This window comes from Saimiri boliviensis, chromosome 16 (genome assembly GCF_048565385.1).
Source record: "Saimiri boliviensis isolate mSaiBol1 chromosome 16, mSaiBol1.pri, whole genome shotgun sequence".
Classification (NCBI taxonomy): Eukaryota; Metazoa; Chordata; class Mammalia; order Primates; family Cebidae; genus Saimiri; species Saimiri boliviensis.
The window spans coordinates 736,381-762,208 of record NC_133464.1 but is presented as its reverse complement, the minus strand read 5'-3'; the positions used below and the strand labels follow the sequence as shown (position 1 = coordinate 762,208).

At 50.5% G+C, this 25,828-nt stretch overlaps 1 protein-coding gene across 5 annotated transcripts in view; it reads left to right on the top strand.

Moving 5' to 3' along the window:
• The window catches only part of TFDP1 (transcription factor Dp-1), a 58,858-nt gene extending 36,263 nt beyond the window's left edge, over positions 1 to 22,595 (top strand). For all 5 annotated transcript variants that reach the window (XM_074387396.1, XM_074387395.1, XM_074387397.1 and 2 more), the window contains 9 exons: positions 7,012 to 7,118; positions 13,476 to 13,597; positions 14,682 to 14,847; positions 15,260 to 15,403; positions 15,878 to 15,946; positions 17,255 to 17,406; positions 17,802 to 17,968; positions 19,077 to 19,155; positions 21,252 to 22,595. In XM_074387396.1, coding sequence (XP_074243497.1) covers positions 7,012 to 7,118; positions 13,476 to 13,597; positions 14,682 to 14,847; positions 15,260 to 15,403; positions 15,878 to 15,946; positions 17,255 to 17,406; positions 17,802 to 17,968; positions 19,077 to 19,155; positions 21,252 to 21,399 — 1,154 coding nt within the window. In that variant the 3' untranslated portion in view covers positions 21,400 to 22,595. The remainder of the gene's footprint in view (positions 1 to 7,011; positions 7,119 to 13,475; positions 13,598 to 14,681; positions 14,848 to 15,259; positions 15,404 to 15,877; positions 15,947 to 17,254; positions 17,407 to 17,801; positions 17,969 to 19,076; positions 19,156 to 21,251) is intronic.
• The last annotated feature ends 3,233 nt before the right edge of the window (positions 22,596 to 25,828 follow it).

The window sequence follows — 25,828 nt, the reverse complement described above, 5'->3', positions numbered from 1 at the left end:
CCTCCTCCGTCTCAGGCTGCTTCTGCACCTCCTGTATGCAGGGGTGATCCAGGCTCACCGAGAATCCGTCCACACTGTTCCTGAAGGTGTAGGTGCCCATGTAGGCCAGGTATGGGGGCTCATGCCAGAAATCCCACTGCAGTGGGAGGATTGCTTGAGGTCAGGAGTTTAAGACCAGCTTGGGCAACAAAGTGAGACCCCATCTCTACAGAAAAAAAAAAAAGTAGCCAAGCATGGTGACACTATAGATAGTCCCAGCCACTCAGGAGGCTGAGGCAGGAGGATCACTTGAGCCTGGGAGGTCGAGGCTACAGTGAGCTGTGATTGTGCCACTGCACTCCAGTCTTGGGTGACAGAGCCAGACCCTGTCTTAAATGAGTAGGCTAGGCGTGGCGACTCACAACTGTAATCCCAGCCCTTCGGAAAGCCGAGGCAGACAGATTACTTGAGGTCAGGAGTTCGAGACCAGCCTAGCCAACATGGTGAAACCCCCCCTTCACTAAAAATATACAGATTACTGGATGCGTGCCTATAATCCCAGCTACTCGGGAGACTGAGGCGGGAGAATTGCTTGAATCCGGGAGGTGGAGGTTGTAGTGAGCTGAGATTGCACCTTTGCACTCCAGCCTGCGTGACAGAGTGAGACTCTGTCTCAAAAAAAAAAAAAAAAAAAAAGTATATATATATATATCTATATCTCTCTCTATATATATGTGTGTGTGTGTGTATGTATATAAATAATGAGTAAATGTGTAAGTGTCAATTTTAGCATGCGCTTTCACAGCTGGCACATGGCATGTCTGGCATACCCTTCACGCCCTGTGGTGGCTCCTGTCTTTAGTCACTGGGGCCCATCCTGTCGTGGTTTCAGCAGCTGTGAAGAGTTTTGCTGCCTTTTGTGATTTGCTGCCTTTTTCTCAGAGCGTGCTCATGATTTTTGACCTAGTGAATCCACGGAGAGTGCTCAGACACAGGCCTGGCTATGTGCGGTGCAGGCTCACCCTGTCTGCGGGTGCCGGGCCTGGGTCCCTCAGTTGCTGCTCACCTGGGAGTGCCCAGCACATGTGGGCAGTTGACTACACGTATGTTTTCTCGTAGCGCAGAATGACTGCTTTCTGAGGAGCATCCGCCTTTGTTGGTCTTTACTTTCCTTCTGCTTCAATCTCATGTCTAACTTTAGGGTTCTAAGGGGAGGAGGAAATTTAGCAACGATGTGTGGTCGGAAGCTTCATGTTGTTTACATCATTCCTGATGCGTGGTGACTGTTGCTTGTGAACTGTGCCCCTCGCCCCACGCACACACATGGTCTGGGTGAATTCATTCTGGTCTTTTACAACTCTTCGGAAGGGGGTTATAGAAAGGCAGGTGTTGGCCGGGCGCAGTGGCTCAAGCCTGTAATCCCAGCACTTTGGGAGGCCGAGGCGGGTGGATCACAAGGTCAAGAGATCGAGACCATCCTGGTTAACATGATGAAACCCCGTCTCCACTAAAAATACAAAAAATCAGCTGGGCATGGTGGCGCGTGCCTGTAATCCCAGCTACTCAGGAGGCTGAGGCAGGAGAATTGCCTGAACCCAGGAGGCGGAGGTTGCGGTGAGCCGAGATCGCGCCGTTACACTCCAGCCTGGATAACAAGAGCGAAACCCCGTCTCAAAAAAAAAAAAAAAAAAAAAAGAAAGGCAGGTGTCACTTTTGGTTGGCCTGTTCAAACTGCCAGCCTCCTACAAAACCGTCAGGAGAGGCCATCACTATTTCTCTCTTCCTATTTCTCAATTTTTAACCTGAAGGGCATTAAAAAACCCAGCATCGGGCCGGGCGCGGTGGCTCACGCCTGTAATCCCAGCACTTTGGGAGGCCGAGGTGGGTGAATCACGAGATCAAGAGATCGAGACCATCCTGGCCAACACCATGAAACCTCGTCTCTACTAAAAATACGAAAAAATTACCTGGGTGTGGTGGCATGCGCCTGTGGTCCCAGCTACTCTGGAGGCTGAGATGGAAGAATCACTTGAGCCCAGGAGGCGGAGGTTGCAGTGAGCCAAGATTGCACCACTGCACTCCAGCCTGGCGACAGAGCAAGACTCTGTCTCAAAACAAAAAAACAAAACAAAACAAAACAAAACAAAAACCCCAGCATCTGTTTTTAGCCTAGTAGTGACGATTCCATGGTGTAAGCCTCGTTCCCAGGTGTGAGCTGATGGCTCTTGGATGCAGTGCTGCTCTGTGGAGCCGCAGGGCAGCTTCCTAGAGCCCTGTGTGTTTGTCCAGAGAGGTTTGTGGGAGGGGCCTGGGCTGTGCTGTGAACTCGGAGCAGCACCCACGTGTTCTGAGGAGCGGGTGCTGCTGAGGGGCACAGCCACGTCGGGCACGGTGGGTGTGTGGTTTGTGCAGCTGAGACCTCTGACAACTGCCGGAGAACAGCTTTTGTGTGGGGGCTGCTTCAACGTGCGTCCCAGGAGCCTGGGTCTTCTGAGTCTGAGTAGAGTCTGGGGAGAGCAGTGTCTCCATGGAGCGGGTGCCTGGCTGTGGTCCCTTAGGCAGGAGCTTCCTCCTGAGTGCTGACAACAGAGAAGAATGTTCTGTTGTGGCCGGTCAAGTGTGCACAAATGCTGCTTGCCAGCTGGCTACGGAGGCACTTACCTGCAGAGGGGCTGCGCTTGGCCAGATAAGCAAACAAAATATCTCCAACATGGTGGGCAAAATAATAACTCTTACACATGGCTTTGACAATGTGAAGATGATAACGATTGTTTTTCAGAAAATACAAAACTTCATGGTTTCGTAATTTATCTTAAACCCTATAGATAAAAATGTGAATACTATATTTAGACTCCTTTTTCTGTTAATGGATTATAGCAGCTCAGACCGTATTCGTTCTTAACTAATTTTCTCTCCAAGAAAGGAATTCTCCATTTAAAATGCTGTATATAAAATGTTTTTAAACAGTTCCTTCGAAAAAGGCTATGTAGTTGCATTTTACAGCTGAAACAGTATCATTTCTGTTGAGTCAGCTGGTAGGCCTTGCCTTAATGTGACCCAGCTTGTCCCTGAGATGTTAGTCTTCCTCCCATGCATCGATCGTACGTGGCAGTCTTAACAAGAGAATATGTGGGGCACTATAGTTACATTGCCATATTAAAACTAAATGATTGGTTGGGCGTGGTGGCTCACACCTGTAATCCTGGCACTTTGAGAGGCCAAGGTGGGTGGATTGCTTGAACTCAGTAGTTCAAGACCCGTCTGGGCGATGCGGCGAAAGCGTCTCTACAAAAGTACAAAAATTAGCCAGGTGTGGTGATACGAGCCTGTAGTATTAGCTACTTGGGAGGCTGAGATGGGAGGATCCCTTGAACCCTGGAGATGGAGGTTGCAGTGAGCCGAGATTGCACCACTCTACTCCAGCCTTGGTGACAGAGTGAGACCCTATCTCAAAAAAACAAAACAACTAAGTGAAATGACACTTTACCCTGAGATGGACAAAAGAGCAGCAGGACGCAGCAGCCCGGCCGGCACTGGTGTGTTTGGGCGGGAACATCCACGTGGGGAGCTGGGCGGACTCCAGGACAGCGGCCGCGGGGACCCAGGAGGGGTCCCTGGGACACCTGCTTCCCTGGAGGCAGGTGTGCTGAGAAAAACCCAGCCTGCAGTTCAGTGGTAACAAACAGCGTTTCCTGTGACATCCGTGTTCATAGGGCCACGTTATGATAGTGGAGTAGCATCATAACATTTAAGGAAATCAGCCAGGTGTCTCTATGTATGCAGACTGTGAGCCATGTGATATTTTCTACATTTCCGAGGCACACAAAAACAGTCCTCACATCCTTAGGTTCAGCATACCCTGGAAAAGTATTAAAAACGAAGTGAGTGCGTCCACACGAGCCCTGGGAATTGTATGCGGGGCAGAGTCGAGGGGTGGCTGAGGATCTTGAGGACTGTAATTTTATCTCTACTGCTTATGTCTCTGGGAAACTTGAAGCAGGTATGTTGGTAACAGTGAATTTTAGGTATACTGGAATCAAATTGTCATGTTATTGTTTGTATTTGAAGTTTATCAGTGAATAGAAGCAAGAAGCCTGGCCAGGTGCAGTGGCTCACGCCTGTAATCCCAGCACTTTGGGAGGCTGAGGTGGGCAGATCACCTGAGGTCAGGAGTTGGATCCCAGCCTGGCCAACATGGTGGAACCCCATCTCTACTAAAAATACAAAAATTAGCTGGGAGTGGTGGTGGGCGCCTGTAATCTCAGCTTCTGGGAGGCTGAGACAGGAGTATTGCTTGCTGCTTGAACCCGGGAGGTGTAGGTTGCAGTGAACCAAGATCATGCCACTGCTGCACTCCAGCCTGGATGGACAGAGCAAGTCTCCATCACAAAAAAAAAAAAAAAGAAGCAGCCCACCCACCCAGCTCTGGTCCCCAGAAGTCACTGCCCTTTCTAGCCTGTACTTCTGGGTGTGGGTCAGAGATGTATTCAGGGAGGGCCTTGCTGCTTGCTGTGACTGGGTGGCCGGCGTGAGCTCAGTTGTGTCTCAAGGCCCTTCTGAAACGCTGTTCTGGTGGTTTGTCAGCCTTAGGATTCTTTCTCCTTGTTACTGATGCACATACCGTGCCCCTCCGTTCTGTAGAGACTCTCTGTGACCCAGGGGTGCTGCTGGGTTGATGTTGGTGTGCCACTCAGAGGTCTTCTGTTGGTTCATGTCTAGGCTGGGAGGGGCCATCTGTTCTTGGCAAGGCCTTGGGCTCCAAAACCCTTAATCTGCAGCTGGTGTGGGGCTTCAGACTCTAGGTGGACAGCAGAAATGAGTGGGGACGCTCAGGGGCCTTGGATGTCCGTGTGAATTTGCTCATCTTGCACTGGGTATCGGAGGAGGGACCCTCTTCCCTCTTTGTGTTTTTCCCCCTTCCTAGCTGTGAAAACCCTTAGCAACCCACCCCAGCTTCATGGTGCTGGCCTCGGGCCCAGAGGGAGAGACCTGGTTGGAAGGACAGATGGTGTAGGCAGGCCTGCTGGCTGGCCTGTGGACAGAACAGATGGAGGGCAGGCTGGAGGCCCTGAGGGTTAGCTGCACCTCTGTCTCGCAGCCCCCCACCACCTGAATCCCCGAGTCCTACCCACACTCCCCGCTAGGGCAGAAAGGGGAGCCCCAGACTGAGACCCCAGAGCGTATGGTACCTCTGGTGCTGGTGGGCAGGCGCTGTTGCCGGGCCGGGCCTGGCTGTACAGGACGGAGAGAGCCGCCCGGGCTGCTGATGGGGAGAGTGGTGTGTGCCACTGGCTTTTGTGAACAAAGAGGTCTGTTTTGTTCTTCTCATTAACTGAAATTACAGAAGTGTTTGCAGATTTTAAAAGGTGTTATCTTTTTAAGCAATCAACTTAATATTCTTGAAAACTTACTGTTTACTCGTCTGTATGTGGATCTGGAAAGTGATGTTTAATTGTGTATTTTAAATCATTCCCTGCATAGTAGAATATTATTTTTGCTTTTAAAATGGCAAGCATTACACAGTGTATATGTGTATCAAATCATCACTTACACGTTTTGAATGCACACAGTCTTTATTTTTCAATTGAATATTCTAAAATAGAAATATCTTTCACATATATAAAACAATTAAAAAGTAAATATTTGCTTTTCTTAGGATATACATCTTTGTTTTTGAAAGAAAATTAATCCAAAGCAGATCATCGTATTTTAGTTGCAGAAAAGAATTTTAAATATGTGTTGATACTGCTTGGAAAAAACGGACATTTAATCTACTTGGATCAAAAGGCAAATGTCTTTTTAATAACTTCCTAATGATCTGTCCTCGTCAACTTGGGATGTTAAGAGAAATTAACAAGTGTTCTTATGTAGCAGCAAAATTCATTATTTAATATATCCTAAAGAAATGCATAAAAGCAGTAGATGTTTTTAAAATGCATGAGTTGTAAAGGGCCCCAAAATGAAACTTAAGATCGCAAAGGCAAAGTATTCCCGAGTCTCACCAATGTTCTGTAACTCATGTCGTTGCCGACTGGTGCGAATGAAGGGAGATGCGTGTGAGGAGGTCCAGGACCTGCAGCTCTTCGGGCGGGCGGCTGTCTTGGGAGACTGGGCATTTTTAGAGGCCCGAGGTATGGCGAGCTCAGGGGGTTCTCACCTGATGTTGTCATGACCCGAGAGTCTGTCTTGTTCTTCACCTGAGGGTACCGTGCATTCTCAAATGGGGGGCTGTCCGCTCAGCTCCCCCAGCCATGGGGTGGGGTGCTCCGAGTGGCACCCTGACACCACTCCTGGGCTGCGCTGACCACGCAGGCCCCCACCTCATTCCCAGGGTGCTCACGACCACCTGGTTTACGGTTCCTCTGCTCTCTGCTTGGTGATGCTGCTTTTGGGGATTTTATCGTTACACGTCATTTTACTGTTTATCGTGTGAATGCCACATGACCCTTACCCACTGCTGCGTCCCGAGGACCTTTTGCGTGCCGCTGTTGGAGGAGAGAGGGTTCATGTCTCCTGCAGAGGCGCTCCCCACTGCCTTCGCCTGTGTTGGAAGGGCACTTGTGTGTTCAGAGGCGCAGCCTCCATGGAAGGCGCACTCCTTCCTGGGAACAATTGTGGCTCTCCTTTCTAAGGAAAGTGGATGATCAGATTTCCAAACTAGTTGTGCAGCCATATAGAGAAATATTGGGATAAAAATTAACTCTGGTTTTGGAATTCTGCTCCATAATTGTCAGAATCAGACTTTTCCAGGCCGTGGTGCCACTAGCACATTCTGTGGCAGACGTTGCCAAGGCCTGAGCAGTGGATGTTCAGCCTGGGTCCCCAGGGCTGTGTCAGCATGCCCCCCGCTTACAGTTTTACTTGAGAAATAAGCTCCGTGGAGGTGTTTGCTCTTGAGCCATGGATCTGAGACAGTGAAAGTGGGGAAAGCTCAGCATCTCTGATTGGAAGCGCTGTCTTGCTGGAACGGTTACTTTTAGCCTGAATTTGGAAAAGGAGTCTTGCCCTTGACCTGGTGTCCTTGTGTTGCAGGCGTGGTGTCCCTCGTGGCCGTTCACCCCTCCACCGTCAACCCGCTTGGGAAGCAGCTCTTGCCAAAAACCTTTGGACAGTCCAATGTCAACATTGCCCAGCAAGTGGTAAGGCACCCACAGGAGCGGACAACTGGGTGGGGTCGGGACTGCATGAGCCTGGCTAAGGGTGTTCCCAGGCGTGACTGGATTTGGGCTCCGGTGGCAGCGTGGGGCCTTCCCTTCATCAGGGAGCCCCCGGCCAGGGCTCCATTTTCCACGGCCCTCTGCAGGAGCCCTCGTGCTGCTGTGGGAGAGGTGATGGCACCCGCCGCACTCTTGCGCACCGCAGCCCACGCCATCCTTCCAGTAACTGGCGGGAGGTGGATGGGGTCGCGGCGCCGGCCAGAGGCAGCTTCCCCTTTGTGTCAGAGCTCATAGCTCTTCCTCTAACAAGGGCTTCTGACGTGGTGGGGCCAAGCGTTGGCTCTGGCCCTCCTGGCAACGCCGGGCTGGGAAGCCAGGGAGGGGTAGGGCCCTGGCCGTAGGCGTGCGTTGGCCCTGGGGCAGGGACAGCAGATGCTACCGCCTGCCGCACACAGGAGAGGAGCGCGTGGGCGTCGGGAGGTGGTGCACCCCCTCCCCAGGCCGCTGCTGGTAGCTGATGCTGCTTCTGACAGCGCTGTTTCCTGTCTCGTGCCCGCCCTCTGCATCCTCGATGGTGGGAGCCCATCCGAGAATCCCGCAGCCTCGCCTCACCAGAAATGGGGCCCCAGGCACTGGGTGGGCAGGTGGGCTGTGACTGGAGCTGTTGGTGAGGGACACTGCCACCGCCAGGGCTGGGACGGGCGTCCGGTCCTTCCTCGGGACTGGCTTGTGGTGCCTGAGGCTCCTTCCTGGTCCTGTGATGGCGCAGAGGCCCTGCTCCCACGGGCCCTGGGCTGGGGTGACGTAGCGCCTCTCGCACCCTGGCCTCCTGGTCCACTCCACCCCTCCCCCTGCTCCGCCCATGCTGTGGGCCTGTCTTCTTACAAGGATCTAACACCCCCGGGTGGGATGAGAACCTGTCTGCTCCTGTCCCTCAGGGGTCCCCAGGGGTCCCCAGGTGCCCCAGCCCCACTGGGGAGCGCTGTGCTGAGCTGTTTCGTGCTGTCAAGGGTGTCTCCCTTCGGTCTAATCACGTCTCCTTCTGAGGACGACGCGCCCACACCAGGGATGTTTTGGTCATTTTCGTACTTTAGTCTTTACTTGATATGCATTCCTGCTATTTCCATTTATTTAAATACACTTGAAATTCTCTGGATTCTTTAACAGATCTTAGGATGTGAGTTTTAAGAGAGAGCAGCTTGTGGGTCACAGCCCTGGAACCTGCACGGGACTCCGCTTCCCCGAGCCCCCTGCCCCGTGTGTGCCGCACGCAGCTGTCCTGAGTGAGCAGTTCCGGATCCCAGGCAGCTCGTGGCCCCTTTTCTGCCAGTGAAAGTTGACAAAACCTTGCTCTGCAGAAGTTGTGCGGCCGTTGAAAGTGGCGGTTTGTGAAAGCCCTACCAGTTACACAGCTGATCACAGCTTCTCAGTAAATGCCATTTTGATAAAAGCTAAAAATTCAGTTTTTGTTTTGCTTTCTAATTAGTTTGATTATAAGTTGGATTTTATAGGTGAGTTTATCTTGGGGAATCATTGCAGCACCACGTCTGTCCTTACTGCCAGTGTCAATGCATGGGAGGAAGATGAATGGGAAGATTATCTTACTGATGTGCTTTAAACTTCGTCACTGAAAGTCAGGTTCCTGATTTAAATCCACCTGTTCAGGTGGAGCCTGTCACTGCTGTTTCACACTTTGCAAAATCCCAGTGATGGGAATTAAAGCTGACAAATGGCAAATGTCTCTCCAACGATTTTATATACCACAGGTTCACAAAAGGTGGGACAGGCTCATTCCGGCGCAGGGATGGGGTTCAGTCCGGCATGTGAGTGAAAGCAGTGGGGGTCATTAGATCTCTGACCTTCACCGGTCAGCAGGCACAGCGCTCATCAAGGTCAGGGTCTTTTGTGAAGCCTGCGGCGCTGCAAAGCTCAGCACTTGCACCGAAGAGTGGGGGCAGATGTGCTCAGCCGCAGGAGCAGCAGCCCGTGTGAGCCCCTGGTGAGAAGCAGCCCCCACACCCAGGCCTGTGCCCCAGAAGGCGGCGTCTGTGGCTGCAGTGGCCCTTCCTTTGCAGCTGTGCTGCTGGCCGTGGCTCTCTGGGCAGTTAACCTTGGTCCGTCTCTAGGATTCTGTGTCTGGGCGGGGCCATGCTACACCGAGACGTTGTCATCTGTTCTTAGAGTGTGTGAGAGGAGGGAAAAGCGTGTTCGTAGGGCAGAAGGGATGCCTTAAAGCAGGAGTCCCCAACCCCTGAGCCTGTTAGGAACTGGCGCACGGTGGGCGATAGAGCGTGACTGCGCAGTACTGCTGAGCCCCGCCTCCTGTCAATCAGTGGTGGTGTCAGAGTCTCACAAGAGCGCGAACCCCACTGTGACCTGCGTGTGCAGCATCTAGGCCGTGCACTCCTTCTGAAAATCTAATGCCTGATGATCCGAAGTGGAACAGTTTCTTCCCAAAACCACACCCACCCTGGTCTATGGGAAAACCGTCTTCCATGAAACTGGTCCCTGGTACCGAAAGGTTGCAGACTGCTGCCTTAAAGTACCAAGGCTCCCTGAGGAGTCAGTGAGGTGGGGGCTCCTGGGGGAGGAGGGCTGGCCCAGGCAAGGCGGACCCCCAGCAAGGTGGAGCCCCGGCGGGCCGTCTGCTGTGATAGGCTAGGCTTAATGCCTCGTGCTCTGTTTTCTGACCACTGCTGGCGTGGAAGCTGCACGAGCTTTAGGGTCAAAAGACTGTGTTTGAAGCCATGTCATTGACCTTCTCTGAAGGGCAGCTTGGATTCCAGCCGTGAGCACAGTAGGAAGAGAGACCCCTTGTGACGTGCAGGGCCCGGGTCACCTCCCCTGCTCCCCCAAGAGAGGCGGGTAGGGGAGTCACGAGGGCGGAGCCCATCCTCCGGAGAAGCCGCTGTTAAATCTGAGGGATGAGGAGTCGGTGTCCCTGTCACCCTGCAGCCCTTGCCTACCTCTTGTTCCCAGAGGGCTCCTGGATCTCCTGGAAATGCCTGTTTGGAGTGAGACCCGCCACCTCCCAGCTCCGGGCAGCACTCCTCAGGGTGCTATGGCCACTTCCCCATCCAGGGTCTCTGCCCACTGCTCCAGTTAGTGTGGCCACTACCTCCGAAACCTCCTTTCCTTTCCTACGGGCCTAGCTCTGAACTGTCCTTCCTGGCACTGTCCTGTCCACCCTCTGGCACCTCCTTGGTTCCTGTTTTCCCTGTGCTTCTGCCTGCACACGCCCTCCAGGGCTTCAGCGCGTCGCTATGGCTCCTGTGGCTGTTGAGCGTGGCTTCTGATGTGGGGAAGTGAGGCTTGGAGCCTGCCCCGTGTCTGCTGAATGGAGGCCAGAAGGCGTCCTGTGGCACAGGCGGCCAGCCCAAGTTCAGCCGGCTTCCCATGCACCAGGAAGGAAGCACATGTACCTGCACCAGGTCCGGGAGTGAAGCCGCCGTGTCCCATTCCTGGGAGGGCTGGCTCCGGGCCGCCCTGGCGATGCTGACTTGGCACACAGGGCTGGTGAGCGGCAGGGGATGGGTGAGGAGCAGGGACAGTGCTGCGGAGAGGTGGGGGGGGACCTGCCACGTGGGGCACGCAGAAGAAGGCGCAGGCGCCCTTGCCCAGCCCTGTGCGGGTCTGATGCCACAGCGCCTTCCACAGGGAGCAGTTCACGCAGGGGAGTAAGGAGAGCTTCCTGCGAGGCTTGGCCTCTGCAACGACACGCTCCCAGTGCGCTGGCCGCACGGTCTCGGGGTGCCTCCGGGTGCTGAGTCCTGTCTTCCAGGAAAGGTTGTTGTGAGCATCCTTGAATGCCTGGTGTGTACCTGCCCTCTGGCTTTTTCTTCTTCCCTACTTACAGTGGGTTTGACCTGCGATGTTTTGACATTAAGATGGTCAGAAAACAACTCACGTTCGGTGGAAACTGCTTCCAGTGCCCATGTGACCATCCTGTTTTTCACTTTGAGTGCAGTATTCAGTGAGTCTCATGAGATACCCACACTTGACTAGAGTGGGCTTTGTGCGAGATGCTTCTGCCTGACTGAGCTAACGTGTGTGATCTGAGCATGTGTAAGGTAGGCTGGCTAAGCCATGAGTGCTGTAGCAGAGGACGATGGCCATACACTTCAACTTAGGGTATTTTCTTATATTTGTTTTGTTTTTTTTTTTTGTTTTTTGAGACGGAGTCTCACTCTGTAGCCAGGCTGGAGTGCAGCGGCGCAATCTCAGCTCACTGCAACCTCCACCTTCCGGGTTCAAGCGATTCTCCTGCATCAGCCTCCCGAGAAGCTGGGACTATGGGATGCACCACCACACCCGGCTAATTTTTTTATTTTAGTAGAGACGGGGTTTCACCATGTTGGCCGGGATAGTCTCGATCTCTTGATCTCATGATCCACCTGCCTTGGCCTCCCAAAGTGCTGGATCATGGGGGTGAGCCACCGTGCTCAGCTGACTTAGGATATTTTCAGCTCACATGGGTTTATCGGGATGTTCCCCATTGTAAGTCAGAGCTGCTGTTTGTGAGTCGGTTTGCTCCCGAGTGGAGGACAGCGCCATAGTGATTACATCTGTCTCGGGGCCAAGATCCAGTGCCTCTCATAGTCCTGGGGTTCCCAGGGAAGGGAGCGGACCCATCAGGTGGGTTAGCATTGTGCACAGGACTTCTCCAGCCCCCTCCGCCTGTGCATGTGGTATGCGCAGAGCCAGCCAGTGCTGCCTAGCATGGAGCTGGCAGGTTCTCAGTCTGACATCAGCTCCCGGAGAATGGCATCCCCTGAACTCAGCACGGGAAGCTGTGCAGGGCCAGTGCGCTCAGCAAGCAACACGGGCTGCAGGGTCCTGTTGTTGGCTGTTTAAATCTCCTCTGTGGCCCAGTGCCCCAGCAGCACGCACACACGCACTGAACAAAACAAGTTTCCCAGGACATCCACCCACACCAGGAGATTGGTCTTTTCTGTTGTTTCATTTTGCAGAAAATTCACTAGTTTGATTTCATGGCTTGCTGAGGGGGTGATCCACAGAAGGCTGCACTCTGATGAGTCTCTGATCATCAGAGACATGAGTGTCAATGAAAAGATCAGTCCTGTTGAAATGTTTTTCTTTTCAGGAGCTGACAGGTGATCTGGCCTAGGGATAATTGGAAAGTGTCCCCATCAGCTGCTGCCAGGGCCACCGCGGGTGATGCATTTATCCCTCTAAGAAGGGGAGCTGGGGAGGGCACCAGCTTAGAGTAGCTCAGGACGTCGGCCACACGAGGCCTCCCCCGGCATGCAGGTGTCCAGCTCCAATCCCTTTAACAGAAACTGCATGTCCACACAAGCAGTTTAATCGCTGAGGCACTTTGATTTGTTGTAAATTGAATGACTTAACATTTACTGAGAAATAGTGTTTCCAGTTTAGATAAAGTCATTCAGCAAGATCTCTGAAAAGTCAGTTTTATTTGCCCCCACGAGGGAATGTCTGTGTTGCCCCAGGTATTAACACTTGAACATCCATGATGGAACTAAAGTGATAAGACTTTGCCAAAACAAAGCAGCCAGCACTTTCCTTAAGGAAGAGACAGTTGTTGACATCTCAGGTGTGCCGTGGGGTGTGGTGGGTGGGTCGGCGTCCACACCAGCGTTGCCTCTGGTGGTTCCCCCAGGTGCGTGAGCCCTGGGGGCGCGTGGACTCCCTCGCTCCTTGCCTGATGCTGTTGTCGGTGCGGGCTCCCCCTGACAGGGCTCCAGGGCGCAGGGTCACCAGGTCACCCTGGCTACCTGGTGGTGACAGTGCGATGGTTGTCACCGTGTGGCGGTCACCCTACTGGGCCGGGGGAGCAGCTGGTGTCACTCTGCCTGTGCTTTTGTATTTTGAGAGCTGTTTTTTCTTTCAGGCCTCTTTTTAGTACCGTGCAAGGGTACAGTTTCATCCTCGTCCATATCATTAAAAAGAAGTAAAAGAGGGTGAAGGGAAAACTAGAAAGGTGCTGGGGCCCGTGTGGAAATCTGATCCGCCCCGTGTTCAGCTCCACGCTAGCGCTTCGTGTGTGGTTTGGGGTCACGCTCTGCCCTGTCCTGTTCTTGGCTTGCTTGGGTCGTCCAGTTTCTTGTTGCTTGTGTCTAATTGGAGAAGATGCCTGTGGCTGACGAGGGGAAGGTGAGCCACGTTCAGAGCAGGGGTGGTGCCGTCACCGCGTCAGACGTGTCCACCGCCGGGCGTTTCTCCTGCATTGTCTTTGCTGCTCACTGACTGCGGTTAACGGAGTTCAGCAGTGGCTGTGGATAGCGAGCAGATGGTGGGCATGGCACCCTCGCCGTGTGGGAGGGGACTGACTGACTGAATTGTCTTTTTTGACTGTAGGTAATTGGTACGCCTCAGAGACCAGCAGCATCAAACACCCTCGTGGTAGGAAGCCCACACACCCCCAGCACTCACTTTGCCTCTCAGAACCAGCCTTCCGACTCCTCACCTTGGTCTGCCGGGTGAGCACTTCCCTCTGGACCCTTAGAGTTGTAGGATTGCTTGCGGTTCGCATCTCCACGTTCTCCTGGGCCACGCGTGTCACTTAGTTGTGCGATGGGGCTCCCACGGCATCGATGTCAGCCTCCAAGTCATACCCACCCGCCATCCTGCCCTGCACAGGTGTGCGGCCAAGGCGCACTGCCTCGGTCACAGAGAAGTCGGGCTGGGCACTGCCCGCCCCACTTGGTGTCTGGTGTAGTGAGTGGGTGCTCTTTGAGGGGCTGGCAGCTCTTGACCAAGACGGGTAGAAGCTGGCCTTGTACTCGCCACAGGACCTGAGACTTTTCCTCGTCTGCGCTGGGAGCACGTGGGACGGATTTCAGCCTCTGACCCTGAATTCAGCCTCTACGGCCCCTGGAGTTACGGCCCCCCGGGTGGTCCCAACGGAGCTGCTCCTTCCCCTAAAGCAAGTCTGACGAGCTGTGCCTTTCCTTAAAACAGAAACAGACAGACGCACGCACACACACAGACACACACACACACACACACACACACGGCTACAAAAGCATGCCTGTGTCAGTGCCCGAAGCTTCACCAGTTAGGAACCAAACCTTGAGAGGCCTTCCCTGCGATGCGGGGACTGGCCAGACCTGAAGCACAGCCAGTAGTTTGCCTGTTGTCAGGCAGTCATCACAGCCATATGAGATTATAGCCTGCTGAAATTTGTCCTAAAAATTCCCCGATTTACCCTGAGACGTCCCATCGTTCCTGTTGCCAGTTGCCCTCTTTAGAAAAGTGGTGCTTGGTGTACTGACATGCCTCCCACACACTGATTCGGGCCCTGGGAACGGCTCCTGTTTCCCCAGCACTCGGAAGGATGGAGGTGCAGCCTGCCGGGGAGACGCTCGCCTTCTGACCTGCAGAAGGGCTGGGCCTGGGGGCTCGGCTGGGGTCCCGGCCTGCTCACGTGTCGGATCTGCTGCACCGGTGGGACGTGGCCCCGTTTTGTGCAGCTCGTTAGAGCTCTCCGGTAGAAGCATTCCTCGATTCTGCCGACGCCCAGGAGTGCTGACGGTCGCTTCTTTTTTCCTTTGTATTTTGAAGGAAGCGCAACAGGAAAGGGGAGAAGAATGGCAAGGGCCTGCGGCACTTCTCCATGAAGGTCTGCGAGAAGGTGCAGAGGAAAGGGACCACGTCCTACAACGAAGTGGCGGACGAGCTGGTCGCGGAGTTCAGCGCTGCCGACAACCACATCTTACCAAACGAGTCAGTAAGTGTGTGCCGGGGGCTCGAGAGCCCGAGTAGCCGAACCCGAAGGTGTGGCACGTTTTGCCCTTTTAAAATTGGGAACAGTTAAAAACATGCAGAAAATTCCAAGTACAGCACGAAAGAATTTTTCCCAACCCATTCGCTTTCGGGGTGCTTTGTCATCTCCGGTGAGTGAGCACGTGGGCTGACGCTGCCCGTCCACTGGCTTCCCCTGCCCAGAAGTGCAGTAACGCCCCCCTCACCCCCTGGGCTCCACCCTCAACGGCCCCCAGCCCCCTCCTGGCACACACTTGGGCTTCGCACAGCCCTGTCTCAGCCTGCGTCATCTGTAGGGTGGGAGCGCTCCACAGTTTCGGATGAGATCCACAGGCTTTTTTGGATCGTTTGGAAACGCCACTCCCTGCCATCCCCAGGCTTATGACCAGAAGAACATAAGACGGCGTGTCTACGATGCCTTAAACGTGCTGATGGCCATGAACATCATCTCCAAGGAGAAGAAGGAGATCAAGTGGATCGGTCTGCCCACCAACTCGGCTCAGGAATGTCAGAACTTAGAGGTGCCCCTTCAACCTCCATGTCCCTCTGCTCTGTGTAGATGTTTTTGTCGTGGGTCACTCCATCGGGTCCGGGCTCCGTGCCCTTGTGCTCTCTGTGTCTGGCTGGCAGACGGTCATGTAGACAGACGTCTCCCTGTGTTTCTCAGTCTTGGCTGTCGGGAGGGAGTGTGGCTGGCCCAGACCCACTAGAGTGTGTTAAACTCTACTGTAGGTTAATTCTGAATTCCAGTTTGTGGGATTTTTTTTCTTTTTAGATACCATAGTTAAATCCAAGAGATGAGAGGGGAGAAGGTAGGGTTTACAATCAGAGAAAAACTCACCTTTATCTTGTAGCACCTGCTATGTCTAGATTTGTCCATATCCCTTCGATTAAATTCAGGGTAAACATAGGTAACACTGTGAGGATATGGATTTTAAAATACGCTGTATGGAACAATTGTGATGATTCTCCACTTGGGTGGTTTCTTTTTGAAGGTGGAAAGACAGAGGAGACTTGAAAGAATAAAACAGAAACAGTCTCAACTTCAAGAACTTATTCTACAGGTAAGAGAATGCTTTGGAGACGGGGTAATTTTTATTTTACTTATTTAGTTTTATAACAGCAGTGTACCACCTTGGGTTACACTCCTGTGTGGTAAATCAAGTGACTGCTTTAAGATTCTGAATGTGAATTTCATGAACATTCCTTGAGTTCATCTCATGGGTGTGGCAACATGGGCCTGGTTCCCAGAGCGAGGTTGTGCATGGTTGTGTGTGTGTGTACCTGCGTGCATGTGCCTGTGTGTGCATGTGTGTACATGTGTATATGTGCACGTATGCATGTGTGTATATGTGCATATCCCTTGTCACAGCGTCTAAACAGGCAAAACACAGTTGGAGGGATGACTTCATGCAAAAGCAACATTTGGAAAATCCCCTCAGAGGTGCTTAACCCAAGGCCCAGGTGCCGGGCGAGGCCTCTAAAACTGTGGTGGGCACTGTGCACCTGGGTCTTGACAGTGCTGATCAGGGCCCTGGAGCTGGCCTCCCCTACCTCCCGTTGATTGCTGAGGGTGAGGGGCACCCCTGGGGGCCCCGTGTCTGGCATGGAGGGGGTTGTATGCAAGGTGCTCGCTGTAGAGCTGGCTGCTGCCCTGACAGAGGTGTGCTTAAGCCCTCCCAGAGGGGACCGTGTGGCGGCCGTGGTGATGGAGGCTTGTGTGGAGCTCCTTGGAGGCTGCGGGGACCGTCAGGAGGGACGGTTCTGCCCGCCAGTGTCCTCGTGCTTGCCAAGTGGGGTGAGACCCAAGGTGGCCGGGAATGGAAGGGATTCTCCTGGCTCTACATTAAAGCAGGGACGCTCTTTCCAAGTGGCGCACTTGGTTTGGGGCCCTGAGGCCCTGGCCCTAGGTTCAGCCTTGCAGGGCCCCTTCTTCCCGAGAAGCTCCTCTGCAGCACATGGGCCCCTTCGCGTTCCACTTTCCGGGGTGGGCGGAGTCCTCAGCGCAGCACCCCCTCCAAGGCTGTCACCCCATTGGTGCCACGGGTGTGGGTGGTCTCAGAGGTGAAGGACAGCAAGGAATCGACTTCCAAGATTGGCGTTTGGGTGAGCGCCTGTGCCATGGAGGATGCTTTCATCCTGGGCACGATGGCTATGCGCCCGCCCTCGCCCAGGTCTCCCCTCAGGATGCCATTTCCTGAGTGCATTTCTCCAGGGGTCACAGGGGTCAGCACCAGCGGCCGGCGCTGGCCTTTCCGATGTCCAAGCCAACTCCTCGCTGTTGCGTGGGCACAGGGAGGGCTGTGAGGACCCCTCGAGCACAGGGGCTCGTTCTTGTGCCACCATGTGCCACCTGGCTCCTCTTTATTTAGCAAATTGCCTTCAAGAACCTGGTGCAGAGAAACCGGCACGCGGAGCAGCAGGCCAGCCGGCCGCCGCCACCCAACTCGGTCATCCACCTGCCCTTCATCATCGTCAACACCAGCAAGAAGACAGTCATCGACTGTAGCATCTCCAACGACAAGTAGGTTGTGGGCAGGGGACGTTCCCTGGCTGTGCATGTCTTTTTGAGGGAGCTGACCCTGTTGGGATTATCCCTAGGACAAGTTTTAAATGTTGCACAAATTGCCGGGGTTGCTGTCCATCATGGGGTGGCGGGAGGCAGCCGCCGGGCAGCAGGTGGCAAGTCTGTGTCCCAGGAGCGCGTGCCTTAGGGCGTGTCCTCCTGGAGAGAATGGGCCTTGATTTGCTTCTTACCTCATTTACTGCTGAGTTTATAAATTCTATGAGGAGATGCCGATGACTGGGAACCTGAAGGCTGTGTGTGGCGGGCAGCAGGTCAGCTGTGCTGGCTCCACCCTGGCATGCACGCTCTCTGCTGGGAGACCCCGTCTTTCTGACTGTGCCTTTCCCCTTCAGATTCGAGTATCTGTTTAATTTTGATAACACATTTGAAATCCACGATGACATAGAAGTGCTAAAGCGGATGGGCATGGCGTGCGGGCTGGAGTCCGGGAGCTGCTCTGCTGAAGACCTTAAAATGGCCAGAAGTCTGGTCCCAAAGGCTCTGGAGCCGTACGTGACAGGTCAGCGGTTCCCAGATAACCCGGTGTGAGGAATGGGCCCAGCCTCGGATAGCTCCCTCCCCTCCTGGCTTGGGGCATGTCTTGCTAAGATTGGGCCCAAGTACGGAGGGCCAGGAGCAAAGACAGAGGGGCTGTGAGGGGCATAGGGGTGGGGTGGGGGTGCGGCTGGGGCGGGGTCCAGCCAGTGCCCTCACTTGCTTGATACGGGGCCTTGAGTCTGCAGGAGGCTTGTGTGGATTTCCCATGTGGCTTGTGTGAGGAGGTGCTAAGTCAGGATTTTACCCTCCAAGTAGGCCCAGAAGTAGGAGAAGCTGAGATTCTTTAAGGAGTGCAGTTGGATTGCTGATCCCACCCCCAGCCCCCACTGATGGTAGCTGATTGGTCACTAGGGCAAAGTGACCAAGAAAAAGCATTTCAGCATCATTGGCAGCCTGCTCTGGAGGGCTGGGAGCACGGGAGCTTTTGTTGAAGGGACTTTTTTTTCTGGTTCTGGTGAATTCTTTCCATGGGGCTGTAGGGTCCCAGCCTACTGACGACAGAGTGGCTTTAAGGCGAGAAACTGTGAAGGTGCTGTATCTGCGAGTCCTTTTCTTGTTGGCCTAAACTTTGAGTGTGGACTTACTCCCTGAGAGGGTCAGAGAGTCCTCCCTGAGCTCCTAAACCTTCCCAGATCTTGTAAAAATCTGGCTGGTCCATATTGTCCGCTGACAGTGGGGTCTGGCTGCCCGGGTGGGCTGGGCTCTGACCCGCCCTCCGTCCTGTGTTTCCTGGAGCTGCCAGGACGGGCTGTAGGAGGAGGGTTTCGGCTTGCTCCTTGATGGTTCTCTTTCATGATGGGTATGATACTGACACAGCAGCACACGTGTGCTGTGTCTAAGTCAGTGTGTGCAGGTATTGCAAGGCTGTTCATGCCTCTTTAGGGAAGACAGGCTGTGCGACTGTACAGTGGGATGTCCTCCGTGGCACAGTGCAGAAAACACTGCACAAGTGAAGGATGTCTAGAAGCCTCCCCAGCTGTCTGTCCTGCGGCACTGCGTGTCATTTTGATGGTTGTCTGTGTGTCTTGTCTGTTTCATGACCATTTGCTTTATATTCTTTCCTTTTTCAGAAATGGCTCAGGGAACCGTTGGAGGCATGTTCATCACGACGGCAGGTTCCACGTCTAATGGCACGGGGTTCTCCACCAGGTGACCGCGGTTGAGGGTGTGGGAGAAGCGTTGTCTGGGCCTCCCGTGGGGCCCGGGGCCAAGGCAGGGTGGCCATCTCAGACATGGCCGTGAGGTTCGAAGCTGCTCCACGTGTTTGTCTGTCCGGGCCGTGAGGCCCCACTGGCTTCCCCTGTGTGGAGAGAGCTGCTTTTCTTGGTTGGTTTCCCCTCACTAAAAACTAAAAGTGATACGTGGTGGTGTTTTTTTTTGTGTTAAAGTGTCACCTAAAAAGTAAAGTAGGAATGAAAACCACCCAAATCCTCTGTCCCGGGCAGCCCAAGTAACAGCAAGTATTTCTAGTTTTTTTCGTCCTGTCTTTCAGAACACACCTGCGATCACAGTGCTTTCATTTTTCACAACGCATCTGCAGTTACAGTCCATGCATTTTTCAGAGCAGTCACAGGGCACGTATTTTTCAGAAAGCATCTGTGGTCATGGCGCATGTATTTTTCAGAACGTGTTTGTGGTCACAGCACACGTATTTTTCAGAATGCATCTGTGGTATGCACTTTACACATTTTTCATAACGCAACTGTGGTCAGAGTACACATATTTTCTTCCATGCGTTTTTCACCTTACATTTTATTATATTAATATATACTATTTCTATGCTATTAAAGGGCCTTTATTTAAATAAATTTGTATTTAATCTTTGACCTGCAATCCCATAGGGTAGAATGATGTCCCTAGGTATTTATCTTAGTGCTTCAAAGAGAAATGTAGCTTTTATGATAAATATTAACAAAACAAAGATTTTGTTGACTTTTATATTGCATAGTGATACAATATGTAGTATTACTTTATATTAATTGTAAGTGTTCATAAAATCTTTAATTGGAACTGTAAGAACTTAGTAACCTGTGGGTCCGGATACCAGGGCACTGCGTAGTGAGCTGCAGTGCGCGTGAGCCTGTGTTGGGATGTGCTGTGGCCATGAGATGTAACAAGTGTGTCAGGGGCGCATGCAGCTTCCTGGCCAGCTCTGGGGTTACAAAGCCAGTCTGTGCCAGCCTTGGCCTCACCTGTAAGGCGAGACTGGTGATTGATGAGTCGTTGATCTGTGGCAAGGATCAGTGAAGTGGTGATAGAAGAAGGGACTTGTTGCAGCGCCTGGTAACAAGCTTTTGACCGAGGCCGGTTCTCTTTGTCTTCAGCTGTGTGTGAATGTGTAGGGGTCAGTCTGTAAACCTGTTTAACACTGGTTCTTCTGTGAGGTGGAATGTGGGTATTTTTAGGACTTTCATCATCAGATAATCCTTTTTATGGATGTGATTCTCAGACTTGTCAGTTTTTCATAACAATGGAAACAAAGCTATTACCATTTCTTATGAAATACCAATTTTCAAAGTGGCATGATAGGACATTTTGTGAAAGTACCTCATGAAAGGACATCTAGGTAGTTCCCAGTTATCAGGAAAACTACAGTGAGCAGCTTTGTGGCTGAATTTCTCACCGTTTCTGACTTGTTTCTACTTCATCAAAGGCATATTGACTCATTTTTATTGTAGTTAATAAATACCATTAAAATGTATTAAAATACACGCATATATTTTTATGCAGTTGGAAAACATTTTTAAATGTTCGAAACATTGCGAGCTGTGATTAGTGGTAGGTTATTGTGGTGCTGCAAACTCTCTGGGTTCCCGGTCCACGCTGCCAGGTTCCAGCCATGCTCTGGACTTGGTCCTGCACCAGGCTCTCTTTTCTGCTGTTGCTGGTTATGAGTGAAGGTCCTGGAGGGAGGGATCTAACGGTTTTACAGTTCATTGCCTCTGGGGCACTGCTCCTGATGCCATGATGAGTGAGGAGAGGGAGCTGGTGGCTCTGCTCAGCCTCCTATTTCTGGCATTGTGGATTCCAGGAGATGGGGAATGAGAACCAGACGGGGATGGAGTGAGTGCCAGCGTGCCGGCGTGCTGTAGTGCAGACGCTCACAACCTCCCAGTTCTGTGTGCGGGACTGACAAAACCCACACCTGTGCGGAGCAGCGTGTCCTTGGGCCACGGGCCCTGAGGTGAGGGGAGGCTGAGTGGGCCTCCCTGCACTGACTGCCTCGTCCGCCTCCTGCCTTGCAGTGACCTGACCAATGGTGCAGACGGGATGCTGGCCACAAGCTCCAACGGGTCTCAGTACAGTGGCTCCAGGGTGGAGACCCCAGTGTCCTGCGTCGGGGAAGACGACGAAGACGATGACGACTTCAATGAGAATGACGAGGATGACTGACATCCTCCCCGCTTCAGATTCAGCTTCAGGAAAACGTTTAGGGAAAAGAAACTTTTTTTTTTTAAATGTGGGTTTTCTGTTTCCTTTTGGCCTACTCCCAAGAAGATATTGGTAAGCTATTGAATTTAGATGTGCACCTCTGATAAGCAAGGATTGTTTCCCGTAGGATTAGGACGTGCTGTGGATGTGTGTTTTGATACCAGTGTGCTGATGCAGAGCGTTTATTTTACTATTTAGGATTTTGTGTTTTCATTTTTCTGGTTTTCTCTAAGTGCAGAGTTCATTTTTGCCCCTGAACAGTTTTTGCTGAGTCTTTGCTAAAGAACTTGTATTTCATCCACATCCATGAAAATAAAACACCCTCCTGGGGTGGATGGTGAGAACCTGAAGCCATTTATTTGCCGTGAGTTTGGACGGCACCCCCGCTGGTGGATAGCAGGGCTCTGTGGAGTGTTCCATTTGTTCAGTGGTACGGTGTCCAGAGCCCCAAGCAAACAGCAGAATTCGACTTTCTAAACAGTAAACTTCATCAACCTTATTGACTTTATTTTCCCTTAAATTATATTGACTGTTGTGATTCCATCAAGCTTATAAACTCCTTTCTCTCCCTATTTGCAGCAACAAATTGCAAAGTGCTTTTGTTTGTTTTTGTTTGGTTTGGTTAAGGCTAATTGCCACGCTGGTGCGGCTATGGAGACTGTGTGGAAGGCTTGGAATGGTTTATTGCTTATGGTAAAATTTGCCTGATTTCTTACAGGCAGCATTTGGAAACCTTTTATTATATAGTTGTTTACATACTTATAAGTCTATCATTTAAAAACATGTACTGAAACAAATGTTGTATTTGTTTCATAAGCATCTTCCTGTAATCTATTATAAAATTGAAATTAAATATAGAGAATGTTTTAACAATTTTTTAACTCAAAATTTGTCAATCATTTTTAATAGTTCTTTTTTTATAAAAAGAAAAAGGAATTTAAGGACAGGCAGTAGTCTCTTTTAAAGTTTATTCACAAAATCCATTAACTGCACAGTTGCTATTAGCTGCCTGTTCTGAAACAATAGTCTTTTTATTGAAACACAAATAAACTTTTCTGTAATATTTTATGGAATATAAAGAGACTTTAATTGTTTGACTTGTTTAACTTGGCACTGTTAGTTTTTATTAATAAAACGCGCATGGGCATTTTAAACAAGCTGTGTTTCTCTAATTCAGGATTATTGTCTAGAAATTTGTCTGTCTTGGTGGTCTTACTTTATACTTGAGAAACTAGGTTGTTACTAGGCCCAGACACGGTGGGTCCGGGTGGTCCCTGTGGGCACACCCTCCCCCCCCCAACCAAATCTGGTCAGAAGCACATCTTCCGGGAGCCCACCCTGAAGGTGGAGACTGGCCAAGGGTGGAGGTCTTGGATACAAGGAGAGGAGGAGGCACCTTTTTTGGTGCCTGTGGTGCAGAGAAAGATAAGCCAAGTTCCTTGGCTTTTTTTCACAATGAAAATTAAGGCTGAAAAATTTAGAAGTCTGACTTTCAGAACAAGAATAAGATTGAGAGGCTTCTGGGAAGATGGTGGAATAAGGAAGCCAGGGATCTGACGTCTACCTCGCAGGCAGGATCTGCTGGATGCAGCTGTTCTGTAACGACGGAATCTACTAAAGGCTTAAAGCTTCCAAGGGAGCACGTGGCAGTTAGTTTTGGTCAATTGCACCTTTCTACGCGACCCCTGTTCCTTCGTTTTTCTCTTTCTCCTTCTGGGAGCCAGACATTGAAGACTAGGACGTACAAAAATAGCTGTGCATAAGGTGCTGCCCAGGGAGAGGCTCAGAAACGGCCCGAGAAGACCTTATGTTTACATCTCAGGCTGAACCATGGCACAGGTACAGCCTAGAGCTATCAAAAAAACAATAAACAAAGCAGTAACAAAAATGGCGAATCCAAGGGAACAGGAGACCTCTTTTCAGAGATTTACCACAGTTGTAGATTCAGATGTCCGGTTGTCAACAAACAAGGCATACCAAGAAATAGCAAAGTGTGGCCCATTTAGAGGGAAAAAAGAAAAACAAACTGCCCTTGAAAAGGATCTGTTGGCAGATACACTAGACAAATACTTTTAAACAACTGTTTTAAAGATGCTCAAGGAAGTCAAAGAACGTGCAGAAAGTCAAGAGGATGATAAGAGCCTAAGAGGCCTGTGGGACACCATCAGGCTGACCCGTGCGCACGTTGTGGGGTCTATGAAGGAGAAGAGAAAGCAAGCTGCAGAGAGAATATTTGAAGATAATAATGGTTGAAAATGCACCAAGTTTAATAAAAGACATGAATATAAACATCCAGGATGTCCCATGAACTCCAAGTAAGATGAACTCAGAGATCCACACCGAGACATCATAATATTAAGCTTTTGAAAGACAGAGGAAGTTGAAAGCAGCAGGGGAGGAGCAACCCCTCACATACAAGGGGCTCCCAATAAAATTATCCACAGAGTTTTCATCAGAAACTGGAGACTACAAAGCAGTGGGCCAGTATATTCAAACCACTAAACAAAAAACTGAACTGTGTACCAAGAATCGTACAGCTGACAAAACTGTCCTTCAAAAGTGAGGGAAAAATTAAGACATTCCCGGACAAATACAAGCTGAGAAAGTGTGCTGCCCCTAGACCTGCAAGCAGTTCTTAAGGGGGTCCTGCAGAGTGAAATGAAGAACAGTAGACAGCAGCTTGGAGCCAAGTGAAGAAATCTAGATCTCAGTAAAGATAAACACGTGGGTGATTATAAAAGCTAGTATTGGAAGAATAGGTTGTAACTCCACTTTTTGTTTTTTACATGATTTAGGATACTAATGCATTTAAAAGAAGTATTTGTTTTTGAACACAGAATGTACTAAGAGGTAATTTTGTGGTATCAGCAACCTAAAGGGTTGGGAACCGAGCTTTAAAGGAGAATTGTTTATGCCATTGAAGGTAAGCTGGTACAGATTCAGATTAAAGCGTTGTAACTTTAGGATGTTAAATGCAACCACCGCAGAGAAAATCACCGTAGAATTTACAGAAAAGGAAATGGGAAACGAATGTAAACATTAGCTACAAGAAGCCAACTTAAGACAGTGATGCAGGAAATGAGAGGCAGAAAGAGCTAAAAAGCTGCAGGGCATATGGAAAAATATATGCCCAATATTTTGCACATATATGCAAAATAACAAGTCCTTATCAGTAATTGTTTTAAATGTAAATGGATTAAATTCTTCGAAAGACAGAGTGGATAAAAGCATGTGATCAACCTACATTTTGTCTTCAAAGTACTCAGTTTAGGTGCGGAGATGAATGGGTTAAAGTGAAAGCATGGGAAAAAGGTGTTTTATATACATGGTCTCCAGAAGAGAGCAGTAATAGACAAAATAGACTAAAAGACAAAGGACATTGTATCTTAATAAATTAAGCTTCAATACAGGGAGAACATAAAAACATTTAGACACCCTAATGACAAGACCATCAAGACACATGAAGCAAAAACTAACAGAAATTGAAGTGAGAAATAGCTCTTTAATTATAGTTGGAGACTTCAGCATAGCACTCCCAACCAGACAGAAAAGTCAGGAAATAGAGTATACAAGCCAACTAGATCTCGGACATGAATGTACAGAACACCCCTGACAACAGCATACACTGTTCTCAGACTTCCCTGGAACATTTTCGTAGATACAAATTCAGTCTCAGTAGATTTAACAAGATAGATAACACAACAAGTATCTTTTCAGACCACAGGAGATGAAGTCAGAAATCAATAACAAAACTGGAAAATTGACAAAATTATGGAAATTAGCCAGTGCACTCCTAAACAATGAAAGAAGAAACCATAGGGAAGATTACAAAATACTTCGAGGAAACCAACTTACGAGATGTGGCAAAAGCAGTGATAACAAGAGATTTATAGCTATAAACACATTTAAGAAACAAGAAAGATCTCAAAATCAACGGCCTAACTTTACAAGTTCAGGCACCAGAAGAATCAGAGTAAACTGGTAGTGAGTAGAAGGAAGAAAATTTAATAAAAATTAGACCAGAGCCAAGATTAGAGAACAGAAAAACAATGGAGAAGATCAAGAAACCAAAACGTGCTTAGATGAATAAAAGTGGCAAACTTTTTAGTTAGGTTTACTAAGAAAGAGTTACACTACTAAAATCAGAAATGAAAATGGGAACATTTCTACTGGATCTACAGAAATCAGGATTATGAGAGAGTAATAGGAACAATTGTATGTCAAATTTAAAAACCTAGATGAAATGGACAAATTCCTAGAAACAATACCCAGATTTAATCAAAGTAAGTAAAGTCCGAATAGACCTTTGACTAGTAAGGAGATTGAATCAGTCCTTTAAAATCTCACTCTGGACCTAGTGGCTTCCCTGGTGAATGCTACCAAACATTCG